Genomic DNA, 25290 nt, shown 5'->3' with positions numbered 1-25290 from the left:
AATAGTATGGTGTATTGTCGTGTCCGGCGACCGGACGGCCGGCGGCCGGAGAGCCGGCCGGCAGCCGTGAGCGATGGCCCGGCACCGGACACTAGACGCATTCGTCACCGCGCCATTGTGTGGACGTTGCTCGAATTGGATTCTGTTTTGCTATGAAGCCTATAGTCTCACTAGCTTTATTGTAACTGCTGTTCGTTAAGCGAGTTTATGTCTTATGTTTAAGCGAACAAAGTTGATATTTGGTTGGTGATATAGTTAATTTATACGACGAATCAATTGTTTCGTTTCGTAGTATACGATCACGCCTATAATTTGGGACAAACAAACAGATATGGTGTTCTCTGTCAAGAATCAATATACTATCATTACACAGCTCATTAGCGTCGTAGACAAGGGACTCCTTTCAAGTCGAATTTATGTATTTTTACCACTCGATATGCTCAAGACTTGAGAAGAATATGCAACTATTTTCTTGAACCCCTCCCACACATAAACCATTTCTTTAATGTTAACGCTGATTGAACCTATCAAATATATTATAGTTACAAATCTTAGTCACGTGACTTGAATTATCGAAACAAATATCACGTCACGTCCATAAATGCCAGTTGTTATGCAGAAACAGAGCGCAATTCAAAAAGCATTATAAAAATATTATAATTACGAATTTAGTCTGTTAATTATTTAATACATTGTTTTCCTGGCAAATGCTGTCTCCAAATCCCTCAAAATTTTCTTACCCCGCACCACCTCAAAAAACCCATCATTTTACCACCCTAACTTAAACAGATTTGACTTTACAAATGCATCTACAATCCCCTAAAAATAAACTCTCCCAAAACGTAATCTTTATGTAACACGAGCTCCCAGCCCGGTAGTCCGAGCCGTGTGGAACCGGACGGAGCCGACTTGAGCAATGGGAGCGAACCGGACACGGCGCGCATTCGTCACCTACTCACTGAGTCACTGCGCATCCCCTACGAATGGCTGATAACAATGTGTCCTGTGTTATCATAAAACCTTGTTTATATTTATGCTAAGGATTATAAGGTTTAGTTTAAGTTGTTGTGGTTTCAAGAGAACAGATTTTTAAGGTGTTTTATGTGTAATATTTGAGATGTATTTTCAAGAATATAATTTAGTTTTTGTAAGTAATTCATGGATGCGGGCTGCCCAAGACCGGGATGGTTGGCGCTCTTTGGGGGAGGCCTACGTTCAGCAGTGGACGGCGATAGGCTGAGATGATGATAATGATGAAGTAATTCATTTGTCATTTGTAGTTAAGATAGTTTACTGCGATATTTTCCTCGGGTTAAAGAAAAGGTTACCACAAGACATGGCATTATCTTAGTTGTTGAAAGTTATAGTAAATAGTTCAAGAAATCTGTTAACATATAAGTACCTAATATCTAATGTAATACAAATAGGACATAGCTAGCTAAGTTAGTTATTCTTTTTGGTATTTGTATACCTACATGTGCAAGTATCAATAAAAAAACCAACATCTTACAAGCCCAAAAAATGTCATCACGATAACACGATCAAAACTCACTCGAATCTCACAAAAGCGATTACACTCCATGGTACCCTCCCCCCACTTGACAGCTCTCTGTCCCCCCCCCCCGCCTCCCGTGCGACACTATTCGTTTTACACGTCACATTAAACATGACGCCGCTGCTGACCGTACACAGATATGACGCGATATGCTGATGTTACACGTGTGTGCTGACCGTACTACTTTTTTTTCCGTTCCGGTAAATCAATGGGGTTTTATTACACGAATGTAAAAGGAATTTGTTAAAAAAACCAGTATTGCAGCTTCCTTTTAAGAGATATTTTTGTTATTTTTTCAGTTTCACGCAACGCCATCTAGTCTTAGCTAGCAAAGCTTGTATTATGAGTACGAGACATTTAAATATTAAATGTATCTAAATACATGTATTATAGATTAATTACACCCAACCTCAGCAAATGATTGTGCTCATTACAAAAAATATTTGTCTATCTGAGATGAGAAAAACATTTCAAAAAGTTACGTGCAAATTTAACACAAAAAATTACCAAAATTCTAGACTAAAATAGTAACAACTAATATCAGAAACAGAACAACAGATATCACTGAATCGCTAATAGTGTTGCAATGGCAGCCCCGTGGGGTAATTCCATCGTGGGTACAATTTCAATTAGAGGCAGGACAATGTTGTACCACCTGCACGCTTTCCCGGAATTCCCCGGACTTTAAATTATATGTTTTAAGTGATTGGGAGCTTTTTTACCTGAAACTTTTTTATGCAAATGATATCCTAGAGAGGTTTTCTTGGAAATCTAGCTATTTTGACTATACGCAAGTTATGTTTTATTTGAAACTGATAGTTTACTACGGAATAACAGGTTAGAAAACGTCAAAAATTTACCTTACGTAAAGAATGTTAAAAAAAGATATAACCCTGTTTAGTGCCCACATCCCGTATTTAAATCCCATTAATTTACAACCCTATATACGGGGTGCGCTACCATACTGGATTTTAACTGTAAATTGAAAGCATGGGGTATTCAGCCGACCTAAGGACTCAAAGAGGTCACTCACATTTGCTATCACCAATCAATTTTGTATGAAAATCATACTGACTATCATACGAGATACCTACAGGAGAAATACAGTTTTTCTACATATTTTATTTTGAAATGACCACTCAATCCATTAAGCTTTTGTTTTACGTAATCCCACTGAAACAAAAATTATAAATAAAAATCTTTCAATACATCAATGTCTCTAAAGCTTTGCATAGCCAACAGAACAATTCACCGTTAACATGAATTATTATTAATGAAATTTATAACGAAACAAAACCAAGCATTATTTACCGAACGTATATTTGGCTCATTGAAAATGATTATCAATTTCCCCTTTAACCATTATGGTTAATAAATTTCTGTGGAGCCTACACCAAGATTTACAATTTCCGCGGGGGTAGCACGGGGTAGCACCTACCTACCTACCTATCTGCCGGGTAGAGTCGGGTAGACCGGGGTAGTCCGGACGTAGGGCGACCACGCTAATCGGTAAACTTAGAGATTCGCGCCGCCCGACGCTCGGTAATAGATTATAGTTAGATAACACTATCACAGCTCTTATGATTTATGTTTCTTTCCTCTTGCCCAAAACGTTAATGTAAAGACTTAATGTAACGAGTAAGCTCGGTTAAACTGAATGTGTATAAATATTGTTAATTGAACATCTGGGTTATCGACAAATGCTGGCCTATTTATCGCTCAACAACAGGACTTTCTATTATATTCTTTTCTATTATTTTTTTCTATTATAAAGTTGCTTTCTACTTGGAAATGCGTAGCAAGTGATGTGCTATCAACCAATCTAATCAATCAATAAAAAATCTTCTAACGTAAACAAATAAATCGATTTCAATTTCCTAAAAAACATTTTCCCTCTACGCATCGTTAACGAAAGAGAGCCTTAGAATACGGCAAAAATTCCAAAAAAATATACACAAACATACGCCCTTAATAATAAGCACACACAAACACAAATAAATCCCCGAAGAACATCAAATACAAAGATTTTCGTTTACGACACCACAGTAAAAATAACATGAAGTGACTTTATACGTCACACACACACACACACACACAAACATGGATGTCAATTAAACAAGCATTAAGTACACAATTACTGTGGAACATGTAAATAAGTGATTACCATAATTGGGCCAATTGTTAGTCAAACTTTGAGGTGCTATGATTACTCGCCTACATTATTATATGTACCTCAAATTATGTTATATATAATATAAATTACCCTTGGTTACTTCAATTTTGATGCTTTATCACACATTTTAATTTAAATAACATATTTAAGTAATCATACTCAATACTCTAAGTACCCTAATTTTCAATATAACCTCAAAACACCAGGACTCCTTTTCTATAACCGTGTTTCTAAAATGTGTGTGTGCAACATGTTAACTACATGTTGCTACACACACATTTAGTACTTAGTACTGAATTAGTCCTTAAGCTTATTCTATTTTTATTTTTAATATTTTAATTATATTTTAACTTGTAAGTTACCTAGTATGTTAGAGAATGCTGTGGTCCCTTTACTAGTTTTATCTGTGAAATATAATAGTGTATCCTCCGTTTTAGGTTCTATAAATAAATAAAATTATTTAAAACAAATACTCCAAACATGCCCAAAGTCAAAACACTAACTATTTACCAAGTAATACTCAAAATTTAGTGTAAATTAAGTCACGTGGAACCGCGGGCAGTCACGTGTCAGCCCTACAACATACATACGTACGTGCGTTTAATACACGTAGTCTGCTAAATTAATAGCCCGGCTTTGACAAATGTTGGTCCACCTCTCGTGTGTTCTCGTACTTTTGTCATGCATGATAACAAATGTTGGCTTTTGTAAAAATAGTTTCTTTGACGTATCGTGGTTTTCGTGCGCGATGTAGTTCCCTATGCTGTGGGTTTGTTAATGATTTTTGTAGGTTTTTGATTTGTTTTGTGGCTAGTTTTGGCTGATTTTTGTTGATATTTCGGTGCTTCTGTAAGCCTCCTTTGGTTATGTTCGCCTGGTCTCTTAATTTAATTTTGATATCGTTATTTTTCACTTTATTTGTCGTATTGTGAACTGTTTTGCGAATTTCTTACAGCAAGCAGTACAGTACTTATTTCATTCACTTGTTTTTATAAAATCATACTTGTAGAGCAAAAAACACAAATCAATTTGCGAAAAACTAAACCCACATCAATATTATGTTAACGCAATAAGAAAAAAAATCTTGACATCATCACAATCGTTTTGCAGCCTAAATAACATCCCTATCTCCAATTAGTCTCATAATATTTACAATTAAAGACTCCAAGCCTCCCGTTCACACACAATTTACTCGATAACCGAACCCCAAATCGAGTCGACGTCCCAAACGACTTTAATACATCTTCAACTGTGTTACGTCGCCACTGACTTTCTTACGTAAAGAATAAGTTATTTATTTCTCTTTCATTTGTATGGACTTTGATTGATCGGCAGCATTCATCCGCATAGGTAGGCCGGGTTGTATCGGGTACAATCGGGTCCAATCGGGTTGAATCGGGTTGTATCGAGTCGTATCGCTTGTATCTCGGATTTGCTATATATTATTTGTCGAAGTTCCGTAGTTTTTTGTTTCGTGAGTTATAAATGTGAATGTTGTGTTTCTTTGATGAACGAATTCGAGATAGTTGGGTGGAACGGTGTGTTAGTATGTGTTATAGATTGTTGTGTTTGCGACGTTTATATGGTTTTATGATTGGATATCTCGAAAATGTTGTTTATGCAGATAATAGCCGTCCATCTGTTATCTAGCTCTAGTGTAACAAAAGCTGTCATAGTATTTGTATTTTCTCGAATGTGTTAATGATGTTTCAGAAAATAAATAGGGCCTAATGATACAAAAAAAAAATTCAATTAAACTAATTGAACATTTATTCACACGAAATCGACAAGCAAATAAACAAAACAGATTCCAAAAAATACCTTTAAAGTTAGCGTTGAAAAATTAAAACCAGATTCCCATTTCCAGTTTCATGTAGCAACAAAATTGAGTTCAATAAACGTTCAAATTACTATCTACCCCTCAGTTGCTCCCCATACTAAAAAACAGTAACGTTCTCTCCCTTATTTTTTTCAGACAACTCAATTTCTGCGTAAAATGAGACTGTCAGTGTCAATTTGAAAGCAAGCGTTGTGACGTCACGGGTAATTTTGTAGAGTGTCCTTTCGCTAGTCGTAGTCTAGATAGGAGACCTGTTTTACAACCTAACTACCTAATGATATGTTATTGTATTAAAATTTGGATATGTTAGAATAATAATAATATAATATTTGAATTGTGAGCCTACGGTCAAAACATCCAATATTGTTAAACATTTATGGATGTTAAAATGTGTATACAAAATAAATTCGCAGCTATTATGTAAAAAACGATCATACTTTAAAAATCCTAAAAGATAACTATAAAAAAAATACTTTTAACTATAATACTATCCCTTATTACTGTAGCACTAACGTTCATATAAAACGCTTCATAGTCTAACTTTATGACCTAGACTGAACAAAATACCTTTTAGTCATTTTTTTTTTTCAAACATTGTTATATCACTTTCATTTATCTACTTTAAAGTAGATTTCCGAGTTTAGAATAAAGGAACGGTTTCCGAACGTTTTATTTTTGACACGTGTAATGTATTTCGTATTTGTTTGAAGAAAAAAAAGATTGTTGTCTAGAATAGATATATGCGATTCTCAGACCTACTTAATAAACATATAAAATTACATGAAAATCGCTAAAGCCGTTTCAGTGTAATATGGTAACAAACATTATGACACGAGAATTTTACATGTAAGATCTAATTTTCTCTCCAATCGTGCAATCTAAACGAACAACATCATGAGGGTTCTGCATTAAGAAATTAACGATTTTACTAAACCCACCCTCTACCTGCGATTCCGGAGGAATTAGGTAGAGCAAAGGCATTATATACAACCTCCCGAATAACAATATGTAAGCATGCAAACATATAGGAAAAATGTTACAAATCGTCAGGCAAGCCGTCCGCCATTAATATCAGATACTCGCCGCTTCCTAATCCGGGGCACCGGTATTAATCACCACAATAATTAACAACGACACACATGATTGACGCAGTAATACCACTCCACACAACACTCGTATTTATTGGCTAATAGATGCGTATACTATTGCAATGTTTCTCGAATGAACATTGTACAATAGTTTTTTGCTGTGTTTTCTTTAGGATATATACAGTAACAATGCAGTCTATTGTTCTAATTGTTAAGCTATATAAGAGCATTAACTGTGAACAAATCGCTAGAGTGATTGATGTGATACTGACTAATAATTTAAAGTCACGTCACTTATCAAAAATAATCGCCGTCGCTTCAATGAAATTGAAACAAATTAAAGTATTTATTACATATTTTTGGATATACGTTACCTTCATGTTAGCAAAGTCACGAATTTAAACTTTAAACATATATACATACAGCATAACAAGTAATGTGTGAGTGTACATGCAGGTATTAAACTTCTGATTTTCTTTCCTATTGGCGATTCATTGAAGTGTTTCCTTCTAGATTTTGTTAGTGAGGTCGGGATCTTTGCGCGCCCATAAATATCTACTGACACTGGCTAATTACTACACCCTACCATGTTATGGTTAAGCAGAATCTTCGTTAAACCACAGCTAATATAAGATCTAGTATCTGTACTTAGCTTTTCTATATTGCTTACAATACATTGTGTGTTGAAAACAAGTTTTTATTTATAGAGAAGAGACAATAGAGATGATGACTTGGTATGAAAACTAACCCTTTTTAGTCAGTCAGGTAGATGATAATTAATCATTATTTATAGGGGTAACTCGACTAGTTTCAGACTGGTATTTAATCACGAGCTGACGCGTCGAATAAATAAAATAAAACATACATTTTCTTGTAAAATATTAACTACTCTTTATCGTTTTAAAAACCTTGCAATACAATTTCTTGTAATCTCATTGCTAACTGACTACTAAATGATAACTTTATGTATAATCTGAAAACCTTGCTGAAAATATCACAACATAGCTACAAAGTAATAGTTACAATAAATAAAAGCTCAGCCCCTACAAAGTGTATGCAAGACTCTTCTTTGGTCGCAATGTAAACATGGCATTCAAGAAGAAATCGCAACAAAAACAGTTCATTATAAAAAACTTTTTAAAACATTTTTTATGAAAAGATTATTCAAAAGGACACTCGGAAACCATAAATCTGGAGGCTGAGCAATAAAAACGGACATAAATGATGTATTACAGAAAGTTTTGTACACAAAAATATATCAAAAGGAGTCTATGGTACTGTCATGCGAAATATGCACGAATGTAAACAAACGTTATTAATTTATTAAGACACCTTAGGACTTTTACAATTTTTAGACTTCGGTAGAGAAAATTGATCAGTTTTTGATCTTCTTTTCTAACTTAGATTTTTTATTTAAATACGGCTGTAGCTCAGTCGTTTTCCGAATAATTTCGATGGCTAATAATTGTAAACTTACTGCCTGAAATGCTAATTGTAAAATTAAAGTCTTTGGCATAATGTAGATATGTAATACCGGTATCATACAAGTACAATAAAAACCAGAATATTTTTTTATAGAAAAACTCAAAAATGTCATTGCCGAGGATAAGACGTTTCTTATCCCCTTATATTACTTACTAGCTGTTGCCCGCGACTTCGTCCCCGTGGGTAGAAGATATAAGTTATGATTTATACCTACCCTGTTTTTTTTTCACATTTTCCATTGTACCTATCTTCGCTCCTATTAGTTGCAGCGTGATGTTTATAGCCTAAAGCCTTCCTCGATGAATGGTCTATTCATCACAAAAATAATTTTTCAATTTGGACCAGTAGCTGCTGAGATGAGCGCGTTCAAACAAACAAACTCTTCAGCTTTATATATTAGTAAGTAAGTAAGTATAAGTATAGAAGTATAGATAAGAAAAGAAATAATACAATATTGCACAAATTAGTAGATTTGCGTCAACTATGGCTGTTTGACATTACAACGAAAGTGCCCTACCCACTCCCACAAAAGCGTAATGATACAAAAACAGTTGCTATCATACATTTTAATATAACACGATAAAGTTTCTGCAAACAAAATATTAATACTGTTTTTCGCGGAAAACGCGCGGCCATTAAAAACATTGAACCCTGCTTTTGAAATATGCCGCTTGTATTGAATTAATACCAGTTGCATGTGTTTGCGGGAGTAGGCTACAGTTTTATTCATAAAGGATTTAATAATGTATTCGAGGTAATTCTTTATATCTGTTTTTAATCGAGGTCGAATAAGTTTTTTGAGTTTCGAAGTAAAACGGACTTATATAAACGGCGGTAGCTCAAATTGAGAGTAATACTTGTTCTTTTTCTGTAGAAATGTTTTTGTAAACATGCAACGCATTTAAAAGCTAAGATCTGTACTACAAAAAGACACAAATAAATAAATAAAGTCAAACAAAATGCTAGTCCTCGAAGATCGTTCAACATTTTTATTAAGAAAAACTCAAATGAAAAACTAATAAAAAATACTTTTCGGATAAAGATGTATTATTAAGGCTACCCTTTAACGGAATAAGCATAAATATCAACTGCACCCTCAGAGCTACAGACATCGACATGAATTATTTAAGTGCAGGCGGGGACCTATTCTCTAAGCGAGCGATACAATGTTGATTTACGATCGCTCGTAAACTCTCCGCTGATAGTAAGGTTTAAATGTAGCGATTCCCTTTTCCTTTGTTGTTTCATTTCCGATGTTGTGTCGTAAAGATTATCTGTGTTATGAATTGATTGAAGTATCTGAATCACAATTGGCTGATTGTTCGATTGCGTTTTGTTTTCATTGTGTATTAGGTGAGTGATTAATTGGTGATAAAGTTAATTTTATGTTGCTAACTTGATTGCTGTCAATTTTCTGATACTTACTCGATAATTTAGCTAAATTTTATATCTTAGAGAAAGCTTGTTTAGTCCCACTTCTGGGAAAACTTTTTACCTTTCTTCCAGCAATATCATTCCCTTCCACTTTAATACTCATTCTGAAAAATGGGGTCCAGTTCATCCTTTTTTTTGTAAGCTTTGGTATTCTCATGGACACCTGCTCATACCCCCCGTCGGGGTATGAAGCAGATAGTGTCAGCTCTTTATTACTAAACCTGGTCGCACGTTGTTGTTTCGGTGGATGGCAAAGCATTGCAATCCTCCATCCTAACATCTCTTTAGTAATTATTTCAGTAGTTAAAAAAAACTACCTATTTCACATTCCACCTTCCCAAAATCGAAAGCAGCGAAAGTTCACACTTCAATGAACAGATAAAACGTAAATCGGCCAATTCTGATACCTATTACGTACCTCACGAAACGTCGAACGAATACATTACATAAAAACGGGCGTTGATTTTACAGTCCTCCTTAAAAAGTCGACTATATCGAATATCGTTCCGCACGCAACGTTTACGACACGACACCGATCAATACTCGCTATTTATGACGTATAAACGGGCTGTAATACCGACGCTTTGCCACTAAAGTGACATTTTAGTGTCAATAGATATTAGCTATCGTGTTACTATGTTAAGATTTAATTATGAGAATAGGCACCTCGTTTTGTTTTACGATGTTTTTGTTGTTAGGTTTTTATGTGGGATCAAATTAAATGCCTTAGTTTAATGTTGTGTCTTAAATATTGATGATTATTTTAATGAAACAAAACATTTCTGGGAAAAATATTTTAAACCTGTTAAAATGGGAAATCTATGGCTTAATATTGCATAAATAACTTTTTTTCTGTTTTTAACATGAGTTGCCATTTTCTTGACCAAATACTAAAAGGAAGCGTATTTTGCAAACTACCGCGATTCACACTACAACTAATGCTAACCAGAAGTCACAACAAATGTAGTAATATTTCTCACGAGGTTTGTGACTTTCGTGCTTTAAATTGGCTGCCTATGGTCATTATATGGCAATAATCACATGATTAGCTTTGCGACTAACTGGAAGTTCTAGGTGTTAGCACTGTTTCTTAGTAAAATAATACATAACAATGCAAGGTCATGCAATTACCATACTTGCCTGTATTTTCACTGTAACCAGCTTATAATGAACCCCAGCAAGGAAAACCCTCTTCAAACGGAAAATGTTAATTATAAATTGAACCGTTCAATTTGAATGAATATCGTTTTAAACACACTGAGGATCTGAAAGCATTTTGTCTCTACATCCCTCTTAAAATACCTTAAATTAAAAGATAATTTAATTTATATCAAACGTTTTTATAATACATCTCATGATGTCATAAAATGATCTTCAAAAACCGTCGAGGCTCCCTAAAGATTTAATTACTGCCTTTTTTATTAGCACGGAAAATGGCGGCTCCCTGCTATCACTCATAAGTTGTGTAATAAAGAAAATTTGGGCAATAAAGTGAAGAAGCGGGTGTCAGGGGAACACAGACGCCATTTACAACGATTTTGGTATTGTGGTAGATTAATATGTTCGAGAAGTGGGAAACATATCAAACGTACGCGTTAAACCTACATTCCTTGGAAGTAGATTAATAAACTTTCGTTTATATAAAATATATTTTAATTTTCTCTTGAAATTTTAGTAAATGAATCTTGTAGTCTTAGTTCATAGGTTTCTGAAAGTAGCTTTATGAGGAATAGGAATCTCACATGGGTATTAAGCGAAACTCTGAAGTGGTACTTTTCTAGAAAATAAGGGTCAATTTTTGAAATTTTCCCATTGTCTCTAGCCACTACAACTGCCATCGTCATTGTCGGTCGTGTATTTAAGAAAATTTGCTATTGGATTTAATAGCAAGAAATTTCTTTAACTATACCACAAGACCAATCGAGAGTCAAAGTGTTAATTTCTTCAATTTAATCTTATTTGTTTAAAGACCCATCCTTACCCTCCATCGTGAAGGCTTATTTCACCATGTTAAGTAAATTACCGTCTATACAATTATCAGCAGTTACGTTTTCCTCCGATAGTAATTCCGAAAGGGGCTGAAATGTTTACGAGCGGGGATGATTAAAGGCCGCGGTAAAGGATGCAATTTGAATACATTCCGTCTTTTGTTCATGATCATTTTATGTGGGGTAATGTGGGTAAATTAATATCCTAGCAGATATTCGGGGAGACTTTGAGTGATGGGAAAGTTAATAAATGTTAACGTGCGGGAATTGGTGATGGAGGTATATTGGACTGAATTTATCCCACGGCCAGGCATAAGGACGTTTCTCATGAAGAGGACGATAATTGATCACCCCGTAATCTTGGCTTTTGGATTGTATTACTAAAAACTACTGAAAATAATGGAAATTTCAAGTCTGAAACTTTCTATTCATGGTTCACCAAACAAAGAAGAAAGTAAAAATATTGAAGGACCTGTAGACAAAACATTACCTCGAAATACAAACAAAAAGTTATGAATCGATCTAATAAATTATGTTACGAAATACGTTTCAAAACACATTGTCATTCGATTTTGCTAGACTAATGACGTGGGCGTCAATGATGTAAGATGTCTGGCTGAAGTCTAGACTAACTAGAATTATGGCTAGAGCCTTAAGTATCTTGTAACTATCTTCAAAACATTGATACAATATGTTGGTGTCAGTTTTCGATTTAGAATTTTCTTTTGTTTTGTACCAATGGTTAAAGAAAATATCTTGAAGAAACTGGGAATCGAAAATTGTCAAGCGTAGTGATCGATGCTCAAACCATGCCTGGTAAGAGGCTTGTGCCCAGCTTTGGGACATTCATGCTTGTATTATTTAATTCATAGAATCGGTTTGTAACGTTGACATATTCGCAGTATACTACATTTCATGACAACTGAAAAATCAAAATACTTTAATATATTTCACCCCGAACCCTTCAGCGTAATTCAACTTTGTACCGATATCAGCAGCACCCGGTTCTAATAAAACAAAATCTACCCTCAGCTCTAAACCAATAAACGTCACTGTATCGCTCCGTCAACGGCGCATCAAATGACGTCATACGTAGCTACAGTTCGGTTTCAAAGTCGGATCAAATTCGAACGCCAATCAGCGTCCGCCGTACCGGTGACGTCACGTTACGTCACTCCACACTGTGATATTGTCGGGCGTTCGAATTTGGAATATGTTCGAGTAGATCCGAATTTTGCTTTTTTTTCTGCTTTGTGCAGTGATACGGAATATTTTAACTTTATTGCATTTCTGCGTCCTCATCACTCGCCTGCGTAGGTTTTAATCAAATTTTTGGGCTGATGGCTTTTAATTATTTTGAAACCAGCCTTTATTAAATCAAACTATAATTTTAAAACCCGACACTCCCAGTATATAATATTGTGGTCTGTTAGAGACCCAATTTAGAACACGGAAAATTTACTTCCTGTCATAAGGCCATGGGTCTACTAGCCTACTGCTCACCGACCCTTATTAATATAACCTCCCAAAATATATAACACAAAATTAAAAAAAGCTAATTTTCTAGTATAAAGGGCGATTTATTTCCTGTCCCTTGACACTTTTTCATGGGAAATTTAATAAGGAGCGTGCCATCAATGGGAAGGGAACGCCATAAGACCCGGGATATTCTATGGGCCACATTACTCAAAAACTGACGCCCTGTTACGTAACAAACGAACTTTTGTTTAGTTTTAATAATGCTATGCCGTTTACTGACGAATTGAACAATATTAATATTAAACCACAAAATTTATTAAATAACAATATTGAAGATAATTAAATCAAAAGTGAGAACCAAAATGAACTGAAAACCGCAATCCATTGCCAAACGGATCCCTTTGAAGTTTAATGTGATCGTTATTTCAACAAAGAAACATCAAATAAACAAACACAATGAAAACGCCAATACGAAAACAAGGAAATCGAAACAAATAAAACCTTTAAACAAAGGTGAAAACGTGTATAAACTCAATCACAATTGACTTTTAAAATTCATGCTAGAACAATCTCGAACGACAAGATTCTTTGGGAAGATACCTAAAAATTACATCACTCTTCGTTGGCCAACTAAAGTAAACAAAAAAAAGATTCTCATAAAGAGATTGGAGACAAAAATATTCCACTTCAATAATCACATATAACGACTGTTTACCGTCTGAGATACAGGACAACCCGATAGGTACTTAAATGTCGTAAACAATACTCGAAATAAGACCCTTGTCGAAATGTCCAAATTATCTACTTATATTATGTAGGATAGCTTTGTGTTAGACAAAGCGTTTGTAAACCCTCTGTCGTTTCAAGACGAGATTGAGAGAAAATTGCTCTAATTAACACGGATGGTACAATGAAATTATGAACATAATGATTACAAAGAAAATTACTGCAATACCTACTGAAGGAAATTCGAATTTGATGAAATATTTCAATGTTTTACCGATCCTGGCTCGCGATTATTGTTTTTATGTTCCAGTTACATTTCTTTGTTGAATCCGTTTATGCGGTTACGTACATCATCAGGTATATTCATCAAGTCTTTAAAAGTAATTTTATGCTAAAATTAATTTACGCTGAGCGCGCAAAACCATATGAGATTAGCGGCTGGCGAGCGACGGAACCAAATTTTGTTGACAGTCATACAATTATGAAGTGATGGATTACGAAATGCACTTTCATAGTCAGGTGTAAATTTTCAGAATGTACACGCAACACCAGTGACGTTGTAGGATGTAGATAGTAACAATGTGTCCAGTGATGCAGACATTGCCGACAGTACAGATACATAGGACGACGGTCAAGACGCAGCGCACAATGTAATCAGAATGGTTCAATATTCCCCCGTTTCCCCGCACCTTACAACACACGTCCACAACACAGCACACACTTACGCAACATTTTCCGGCTTCCCTAACGATTCCCTTCACAATATCGATGCCGTGATTTATTTTTGTTTTCACGTAGTTGAATAAGTCGGAATTATAAGGTAGGGACCGCGTTATGGCCCATAAAACCTATAATGACTCACCCGTGCCGCGCGCTAGCTAGTATTTATTTTAAAAATTACCTGACGCTTACTGAAAAAGTATGTAATTGTTTTTGTGTAGGTGTAACATTGTATGAAATTGCCCGATCGTGTGGAGTTCGGCGGACAGGAATTGGTTTTACGTAAATCCATAAAAAGGTATTAAAAGCAAGAAACTTTGTCATTTGGATTACGTTCAAAGTTTCATTTTAATACGAGTTGAAAAATGTATGAACAAGTTTTACATTTATGCAAATATTACGATGGAAAGTTATTATCGTTAAAAATGTAAGCTCAAAGAGAATAATACTCCGTTTGACTAAAAGAAACTCTCATTAGCAATCTTAAAGTTAGTATTCACAACGTTAAACAAATTATATCTTCATAACCAGGTCGGAAAAATCCTCAGCGCTAGTATAATTTAACTTTTTTCCTCTTGAAGAATAAAGTTCTTTGAAAAGCATTATTTATTTAGCCAACAAAATGTTCAGCTTGATGAATCCATTTGTTTACAAGGCCGTTCGCGAACTTATAAATGTAATTCTGTTTCTTCACTACATTTGATCACACAAAATAAAACTAATGATTAATTATTCTCTGTTCTCTTAATGGATACGAATTAATTTCGTTACTTTCTGAATAACTTAATTTAAATAAAAGCTTCTAAATGTATTTCTATTTAACGATGGTAAATAAGTCCCCTTGAACAGTGAACCGTTTGCCGTTTTTCCCGAACGTGACCAAGTGTCAGATGTATTATCTGCAGACGAAATCTGCCCAATTACAAGCGTCCTAATCTCCTGTTATTTATAATTCACTGAAGCATTGAGTACATTGTCGGTAGTCACGTTTCTGGGGGACATTTACAATATGTTCACCTTGCGATTTGCTACAAAGATTTATATTGTATGAATGTGGTTTACGTTAGATTTACAAAAGAGATTTGTACGGTCTAATCATGATTTGAAAACTAATATTCTACCTTACACGCTGCTAACTCTCCATTAACTTAGGTTTTATCTCCAACACGTAAAATAACAGTTTGACATGAGAAGTAACATCCCCAATTCAGACAATAACCTAACCGCCTTAAAGCCCTCACTTCCTGACATAACCTACCTATCATTAAATTGAGATAACTGGGGAACATTTGTGAAAAGGAACGGCAGGTGGCATTCGACAATATCGCTCGGGTAAAACAATGCGGGATCGGGTGCCGAGTGGCGCGGGATGTTCGCAGGATGGTTTATCAAGGTGTTTGGCCCGCTGTCTCGGCTGTTACTCCGCTTTATTGCGTTATCAGGCGATGTTAGTGCCGGTAGGCATGGGTGTGCCACAGGGTACCAATCTTAGGCCAACTTTATGTTCTGTAAATGTTTGATGACTCATTTTCATGACAAAATTAATTTATTTGTATGTACGAGTTAAGTCACTCTGTTCTCTCATCTAAATAGAAGATTATTACGCTTGTTAACCTTTAGACATTGTAACAAAGCTTCAGTTATATATTACTAAATTCAAACGAACAACTTTTAAAATTTTAAGTGAGTTCTCTTTCTTCTTTATTTTTCTCACTGTATTTGCATACAATGGGAAGGACGTTTAAAACAGTTGTGTAAAATTTCAACGCTCCCAAACTGGGACATGACACTTAAAGAGGGATGTGGGGGTTGTTGGGGGGGGGGGGGAGGCGAGGGCTCAGCGACGTCACGTGTGTCGTTCCACTAATTGAGCGTAAAGTAAACCGCTGTCAATGAAGCGATGCGTTATTATTCTAAGCTCGCTTCACCAAATATTATTTCCTAAATTGAACACGATTTTCAACTCTCTGTTGTTGTAATAAAGTTGATTTTCGATAAATTCGAAGTGGATTATGGAAAGCGTTTTATTATTACATGAATTTTCATTGAGTGTAGTATAAACTTACTTACTGTTATAGTTATTTCGTCTTAAATTGCTTCGCGATTTAACGTAATATCTTGAAGCTTACCGACCTTCAGTCAAATGTACACTTATTTTCTTAAGTCAAATAAGCATAGTACGAATTTTAGTTTTAGTAATTTTAGTTTATTTTTAGATAGCCTTTGTCCAGCAGTGGACTACAGTGGGCTAATGATAATGCTTATGTATCAAATTCTAGCGCAAAACAACCTTCTAACCTCATTGAACATAGACAAAGCGTTGACAAATGTATACGATCCAGTATTTAACACAATTTCCATTTTCCTTTTTTTAGCAATTAATTAAGTACATTAACTAAATTCGTTGGTTTCCACACCGCATAAGTAATTAAGTCCGCTGTAAATAGGCTCTCTCGCATCTAATATGTTAATAGTGGAACACTTTGTTTAGTGAATTTAGTGTGCGTGTAGGAAGGTCGATGCAAATGACGTTAGAAGACCCAGTCATTATTCTTTCTAAACTTAAGGTAAAAAATATCACTACAAACCAATCAAACGTATACAAGGTTTTCAGCTTCATACCCATAGCAGAGATTTAGTTAAAATAAATAAAGAAAAGAAATAAAGCTTATTTGTCGATCAAAGAATTCGGGAAAAGTGTTCAACGTAAAGTTTTTAACAGGAATCCTATAGCTGACAAAATATTGACCTCAATTTACTCCAGGATCATAATTTGAGCACTTTCACACATTCAGGTCGGGCATTCGGTCTGAAGACGAAATATATGAAATAAAAGGACAACTTCCGTCTAAAGCAATTTAACCTTGTCGCGCAGGCTTCATCAAATTTAAGTCACATGCACATAGAAATCCAGAGTTAACAAGCATTTTTGGATCACACTAATGTCTTTCGCGGGGATCGAGCGCAACTCGTAACGCACGTTAAGTTTGGCGTGGTGACTTATACCACTCTTCGTGCAATCAAAACTTGAAACAGAAAGATATTATAATAGACAATATAGAGATATATAAATAAGACCCCTAATGATAATTATCAGTTTGCCAACCGTCTAAACCGCTCGCCAGTACATTTTCCAAGTCGTTCAGGCTGATTAATATGCAGGACTAATTAAAAGGCATCGCAGTTGAGGCGAAGCAAACGGTAGTACTTTTCATCTACTAGAACGTTTACTTAATAATGGTAGGGGTGGTACAATCTCAATTGCATAACAATTTACTGAAAGAAATCTATACTTCTATACTAATATATAATCTATACTTCTATACTAATACATAAAGCTGAAGAGTTTGTTTGTTTGAACGCGCTAATGTCAGGAACTACTGGACCAAATTGAAAGATTCTTTTTGTGTTGAATAGACCATTCATCGAGGAAGGCTTTAGGCTATAAACCATCACGCTGCGACTAATAGGAGCGAAGATAGGTACAATGGAAAATGGGAAAAAAACAGGGCAGGTATAAATCATTATATCTTCTAGCCACGGGAACGAAGTCGCGGGCAACAGCTAGTTATGTTATAAAGATACTTTTAAATCGACCGGCCTAATGGATAGTTGTCCTTTCTGCTATATCGGTAAGTACGATTCCCACCCTTTGTTCTGTTTCTGGGTGTAATGTATCTATAATTTGTATGTATTTAGAAATATATAATTACTAGCTGTTGCGCGTGACGTTCGTTCGCGTATAAGTTAGGAATTTTTGAACGGAAGCCCTCGAAGATGAATAATTGTGCCTGTTTTTTCCACATTTTCCTTTGTATCTTCGCTCCTATTAGTCACAGCGTGATGGTATATAGCCTAAAACCTTCCTCGATAAATGTTCTATTCAACACAAAAATAATTTTTGAACCAGTAGTGCCTGAGATTAGCGCGTTCAAACAAAGAAACAAACAAACTCTTCAGCTTTATATATTTGGAGTATAGATTAGAATCAGCTGTCTAGTGCATCACAAGCTTTGCTTAGTTTTAGACTAGATAGCGTTGTGTGAAAGATGTGGAATATTATTATTATTTCAATGTATTTAAATCATACGCGAGACGCACGTGGCCAGACAAAAGACAGATAGGTTAAAAGCAGTACGAACCCACTGCTGACCAAAAATGCGCCAACCTATTCCCAACAGTGATCCTTTAAAAATAAATCATTCAAAACAGGTACACACTCTCAACACCTAAAGTACAATATTGAATATTGAGTATTCCCATAGATTTAAAAACCGTTGGTTAAACCGCTTTTAAAAAAACATTGTCTTGAAGGTGGAACCCACTCTGCCCACTCCAAGCTTAATCCTAACAAAGATAGGAAGGTTAATAGAGTACAATCTAGACGTATAATCATTCCAAACATTATCTAACCCTCATCACTGGTCCACAGACCTAGAGAAATAATTAAGATGAATCGCGGCCCCAGCATCCCGAGTTACGTGATCTGAAGCTAACGTTTTAATGATCCTTGCGATTGTGGGGAACGGGCAGACGTGTAGGACTGTAGTGTAATTGTATATTCTAAATTTGTGCATGATTGTTTTATTTTTGAGGTTGTTTTGGTAGATTCCGATTTATTTTCTCCATTTTTGTCTTTTTTTTTTAGCAGTAAACAGAAATATTTAACAATTAGTACTCAATTCAGACTATCGAAGTCGACTGCGGGACGTAAGCCTCTGCTAAAACAAGTACAGTGATTTCAATTTATACAATTACCGAAAGAAAACTTAATAGAAAAAAGGTATATTGAAAATGTTAAATTATAAGTTGTCCTGTAACTTATGAGAATGTAAAAAATCTAATATAAACATATAGGTTTATAGCAAGAGGAGGAAATCTATTTGTTTTATTATAAAAATAAGCATCGTTAACTAAATGAAGCAAGTATTTCCGTCAGAATCTAAATCTTAGAAACATAACCGAAAATCTAAAATCTGACTTTTTTGACTCCCACGATTGCATTAACAAAAAAATGGGGTCAGAAAGTTACTCTACATTCTCATCTAGCTAGGCGCTATTAAAACCTACGCAACAAAAAACCTCACGACAAACGAAAAAGCCTAAAAAAAAACAAAATTAAGAAGGGAGTACCTTAACAACTCAATCAAGTCTAAAGAAACGGACCTGAATATTACAAGAGCTACAAAAATCTAGGCAGACCTACCACCAAACATTACAATACAACTATAACCATTTGTGAAAGCGGGACAACCCGGACAACGCTCTATGCGGCATAGAACTTCATCTCGCTTCAACACCAACTGTTTTACTTCATCATATCGTGGTAGGGACTTTCACCATTCCTCATGCAGATTGGAAAACTTTAGTAATAACCAATTAACCTATAAGAGATACTTTCAGCTTTGTTTTAAATTCATCAGCCGTTACAATTTTGTTCTAAGGATTGACTTCGAAAATTGTGTTTTTGTATCGGTTTTTGCTGTTTATTCAATTGGTATTTTAACTTTACGGACTGACTGTGGTACCTTGATTAAAGTCGTATTCACAAAGTGACTTCTTTAAATGTATATTTGATAATATTTATTTAATCATTTCGCTTGTGTCAGAAATGACTGCACGAATAGCCAAGTGTTTAAGGTCACCATGCCATTGCGCGACGTGTCGCAGGTTCGATCACCGAGTAAAATTTATTTGTGTGGTCTGCAAATGCGCATTCTGAGTCTGCGTGTCTTTGTGCTTGTGATTTGAATGTTTTAAACACCCGCGACACAAGGATTTTTGTTTTCATGCAACTCGTATATTATTAAAAAGAGACAACAGAGAGACACAACCCTACATTTAAATGTCACTTTTAACTCAGTATCATGTTTTGGATACCATGGTTATACCACTAGAATTCACTTATTACTTCAATGTCACTTCGAAGCATAAGAAAATTATAATACATGATCAGTCATTTGTCTAACCCAGAGTAAGTATCCTTATTTAGTAACCCAACTCCATGGAACCTTTTCCCAATACATTGAAGACACAAACATCAAATAATCAAACAATTATTTTATATATTAACAGTTTCTATCGACTCTTCAAAATATATTTCCCGAAAGTCTTTATCAGTAAATTCCAAGACCCCGAATTAAACCTTGCTGCCAATAAAATAGAGTTCGAAATAGCCTTGAGGTCCTTTTGAATACGAATTTGTTGTACGAAATAGGTCAGCTATGTTTTAAACAAGCTTTTAGGCTGTTTAATCGAGCAACTTGATGATCATTACTACCGCAACATTAAAACTGGAGCGGTCCCGTTTTTATACAATTTTCTATTCACTGTATATTTTAAAAGTAGGACGATTTTTAGGGGTCTGGAGAGAATTTGTTTGGAACCTTTTCGCGTATTTTCAGTTACTACACTTTTATAGTTATAACTACACGCTATTTGTTATGTTTCTAGTAGTTTTTTTTTGTCAATATTCTAGTAATCCAAAATTAATCAATAATCTTTTGTTTTTTTTTGAGCAAGTTTATTATTCAAGCCGGTCCGCCTAGGTATATTTTCACAAAATGTTTTCTAGTCCTACAAAGTATATGCTCCTATAAAGTACAATGCCTAGTTATATAATATCATTCGGCACCGCTCGCCGCTCAAATGGTCTGACAGAAAATCGATGAAGCAAAGGTTGCGGCTGACATATGTATGTATAATGTATATGTATATATATTGGGAATCTGTTCATCCGTGCGTGTTGGCTTTCGGCATGTGTTGACTGTTTAGGTTCGAGGTGGTTACAATAAATGTTCTTTTAAATGATATGCGCTTAGCAGAGTGCTAAAGGTCTATTTGTAAAAAAAAGTGTTTTTTTTTTCTTGACCTGGCAGAATACCAAATGCCACGTTAAAAAAAATGCTATTTTGACGTTTCTGAACCAAAACAAAAGTGCTAATTAATCGCTTCGTTATAAAAAATACCAGAAATCTATGTCTAACTTTCTCTATTACGTCTCTACACATGTCATATCAACCAATACTATTTATATTACGTAACAAAATAAAAAATGCACCCAAAGCAACGGCGAAAAATTAGTATGAATAATAAAACCAAGCTTCATTAATTTATTTCTCAGTAAAAAGCGGCAGTAATCTTCAAATAATTTTCCCGTCTATTTCTCCCCGTATTTTATCATTTGAGTGGAGCGTAAATTTAAAATTTCCCTAAAAGCATTTAACATTTGCAGTGAAAAACGAATTATGAAAGGGAAAAAACAAATATGGCGGTGCATCCGTTGAGTTGTGGGAGATTTATAAGCTGATATATCATCTGAGGCCTTGGTGGCTGTCTGAGGCTTTATTTTTGCTTGAAAATATGTATAGACAAAGGTTTACTGATATTTTGATAGTTATTCGTCCGATACCTATTTGATTTGGATTGACAAGTACCTATATCGCGTCTTAGTGCTTAGGTAGCAACATCATATTATCAAACGTAACTACTTGCTATAACGTTACTCATTAACCCTTTGGGTTCAAACCCGAAAAATGATAATGTCTGCCGATTGAGTAAAACCAAACCGTATTCATTTTGTCAATTGTTTTACAATAAAATTATAAAATTCAATTTAGACAAGAGTTAATAAAAACAGAAATGAATAAAATAAAATAAATTCCAATTCGTTATTCAAATAAAATTCAACAATGATTCCAATTAGACGTTCCATTTATCATTAATATTAAATAACATTATTATTTTATTTGATAATTGAATATGATTATGTAATTACGAAATCAATTTTAACTTAATTTATGAATTGAATAATAAAACTAATGAGTCCATAATTATGAATTATTGAATGAATTGGCAAATTGTATGCTTTGAAATATTTATTGCCTAAACGAGATTGTTAATATAAAGCCTAATTGAATGATATATATAAATACTATTCGTTTGTATTTATTACTGTTCTGTTTTATGTCTACATTATTAGGTCACAGGAGTGATCAATTTTATTCCATTTTAAATTAAACGAAAAGAAATTTCAGAAAATAAGTCAACGTTTATATTACATAGATAATCGCGAAGCTAGATAATAAAAGTGGCCTCCAATTATAATGATAGTTATAACACCTAAAAACTACTTCTTTATTTGAATATCCATCTTTAAATACACATCATAACAAAACGACAACAAACAAACGTAAACTACGCGACAATATGCCGAGATTTTCATACTTAATTTAAAGTTACCAAGCTTTAATTCAATTATGAATAGATATAAATTGTAAGGTACTACGGAACTATCCAAAATAACTTGCCTTTTACCAGTAAGCTTACTACAAGCATCAGTCTATGGCTGTAACAAATAAACACCGTGAAAGCAAAAACAAAAACCTTGTAAATTCATCGAGTGCTAGTGTTGCCAGCTCCGAACATACATAATCCTCATTTTTCGCCGCGGGTCGGTCCCCCGTGTATAGGGCTCTAGAAAAACCCATTTTCCTAAGAGCATCACAAAAAACGTTGTGCACAAACGGCGAGTCAATGTTATACGAATCCAAATTCACGAAATATTTGTTTTTTGGATCAAAATTATGTTTGTACCGTTGGGTTTTCGTGTTGTCTGAATATACAATATTTAATTGCTTTATAATAAGTAGCGGTCCTAAGTATGTATATAAGACTTAAATGTTACTTTTGAAATGTACTTTCGTATTTTATCTAAGATACTACTGACAGTACTACGGAGAATATCTTAGGAGACCTGTTATTTTAATCTATAATCGCCAAAACACAGTGAGCTTGCGTGGCAATCAATACTCAAGCTTTCCCTATACGGGAGGTCTGTAACTTGTAGTGAAACGTGTCGTAGGACCTAGTAGTAGCTAAAATCTAATTATCACCAATGTTAGGCGTTCGTCCAGGAACCGTTATTCAGACATATTTTGGGCATTAGCATCCAGATCTTGACCTAGGTATAAAGCATCAAACATCAATTTAGAGTTATCCTACAAAAACAAATGACGTTCACAACACAATTCTTCTCATCCAACAGTTTTGTTAACGAGTTCGTTCGTATTGTTACCATAAAACTGTTGCCGCTGGTCAGCAGTTCGTGATATATGTTTTGCGAACACATTATGTGTGTCTAATTACCCAATAGACCGATATTGATACCATTAATCTCTTCCCAAATGTTCCTATGTGGGACGTGTCTAACTTCCTAATAACGAAATGAACTTCCATCACGAAACGGTTTTTTATAGGTTATGGGTTGTTTTTGAGGTTGTGATGTGGAAATTCAGGATACCGAATGATAAAAATATATATTAAACTATGCTAAAATGTAAATTATACTAGTATTATACTTGTAAAATTTTCATCATCTTTTTTGGCGTCGATAGTTCCGGCTAAGCGCAGAGTTTTTCCCACGTTTTTATAAACTCACTTTCATGTTTGTTTGTTTGTCGTTCCGGTTGGATTTTGGAAATTAAATTTTGAGGCACTTTCCGATAAGCTAGCAGGCTGAAATTTTCAGGGTACTTTCAAACCCGATGACAATGCAATTTACAATAAATGTGTAAAAATTGACTAAATTTGATATTTAAAAATGCTTATATTTCGATTTTTTTAAATCTATTAATTTTACCATACTAAGCTCCTCTACACTTATAAAAGGCTTGAAAATTTATAATTTATTATCCATATCAATTGTTCCAGAGCTTGGAAGAGCGAGAGAAGAGGCACGTGAGTCACAAGGAACAGCTGGCGAGAGAGCAGCGCTACCTGCGGCGGCGGCTGAACCAGCTGTGCGACGCGCCGCGGGACTCGCGCCTCTCCGACAGCGCCATGACACACACGCACGCCACGCGGGCAGACTCCATGTCCTCGCTCGAGTCCTCATCGTCTGGCGTGTCCACGGCGGAGAGGTCGCCCTCCTCAGTCTCTGAGAGTGGTAAGTGTCCTCTCTCCTTTAATATGGTTTGCAATTGGCTAAGGATTATAAGTCGTGACTTTTTGTATTTCGTCAATCGTCTTTGTTGAATCTTCAGCAATTTGAGCTTTCAAATGGATGATTTCAACACCCTGGACAAATTAGCTATTATATCAAGTGGTTTCCGTCAAATTGAGAGTCTGTAAATCTGAATCGATTCTCTTTAACCCAGATTGGGTGACTAGATTTTTCTCGATGGAGAAAATCGTGCGGAAGCTTTACAGTAAAAGCTTAACAGATGCAGCAAACGATGATAACACTCGATCGTAACTCGATCTTTAAATTACCCTTTTACCCGAATCGTAAACCAAATCGAATTCAAATCATAATCAGAAGTGTAACAGTTTTGATAACCGTTCGATTTCTCAAAAAACATTTATTCACATTTTAGCATACATGATATTTAAATCAGCATAAATCGGATTCACATAAAAGGGGTATAAAAATTTAATGAAGTGTTTTAATAAAGTCATTTCAATAAAAGATCGCGAGCTTTTATGAACTTTGTTAGCTCATCCAAGGTTAACTTGACATTCGACTTACGGAAACAATAAAAATCTAATAAACTTATTCGATATTAGCCATAATCTTTCAAGAAACTTGTACGTCATTTCACAGTCAGTTTTGGGGTTACAAAGATTTTCGAGTATATCTTTTCTTCTTATTATTTGTGTGATCATTAATTTGGTCTTAAATAGTTTGCTGACCCTTTTTTTGTGCATTGTAAAGATTAAAAAAATCTTTCAATGGCTTATGGCTTACATTTAAAAAAAAATGCCTTAGTGCCTTCCTTGGTCCTAAATTTATGTCTCTTTTC

General features: G+C 34.8%; 1 protein-coding gene across 2 annotated transcripts in view; it reads left to right on the top strand.

The window, feature by feature from the left end:
- Window positions 1-25290, top strand: part of LOC113499934 (max dimerization protein 1-like) — a 280679-nt gene that overhangs the window by 237870 nt on the left and 17519 nt on the right. For both annotated transcript variants that reach the window (XM_026880539.1, XM_026880538.1), the window contains exon 5: window positions 24200-24434. In XM_026880539.1, coding sequence (XP_026736340.1) covers window positions 24200-24434 — 235 coding nt within the window. The remainder of the gene's footprint in view (window positions 1-24199; window positions 24435-25290) is intronic.

This window comes from Trichoplusia ni, chromosome 13 (assembly GCF_003590095.1).
Source record: "Trichoplusia ni isolate ovarian cell line Hi5 chromosome 13, tn1, whole genome shotgun sequence".
In the NCBI taxonomy this organism is placed as follows: Eukaryota; Metazoa; Arthropoda; class Insecta; order Lepidoptera; family Noctuidae; genus Trichoplusia; species Trichoplusia ni.
The sequence above is the reverse complement of the archived record's forward strand: the minus strand, read 5'-3'. Positions and strand labels throughout refer to the sequence as shown.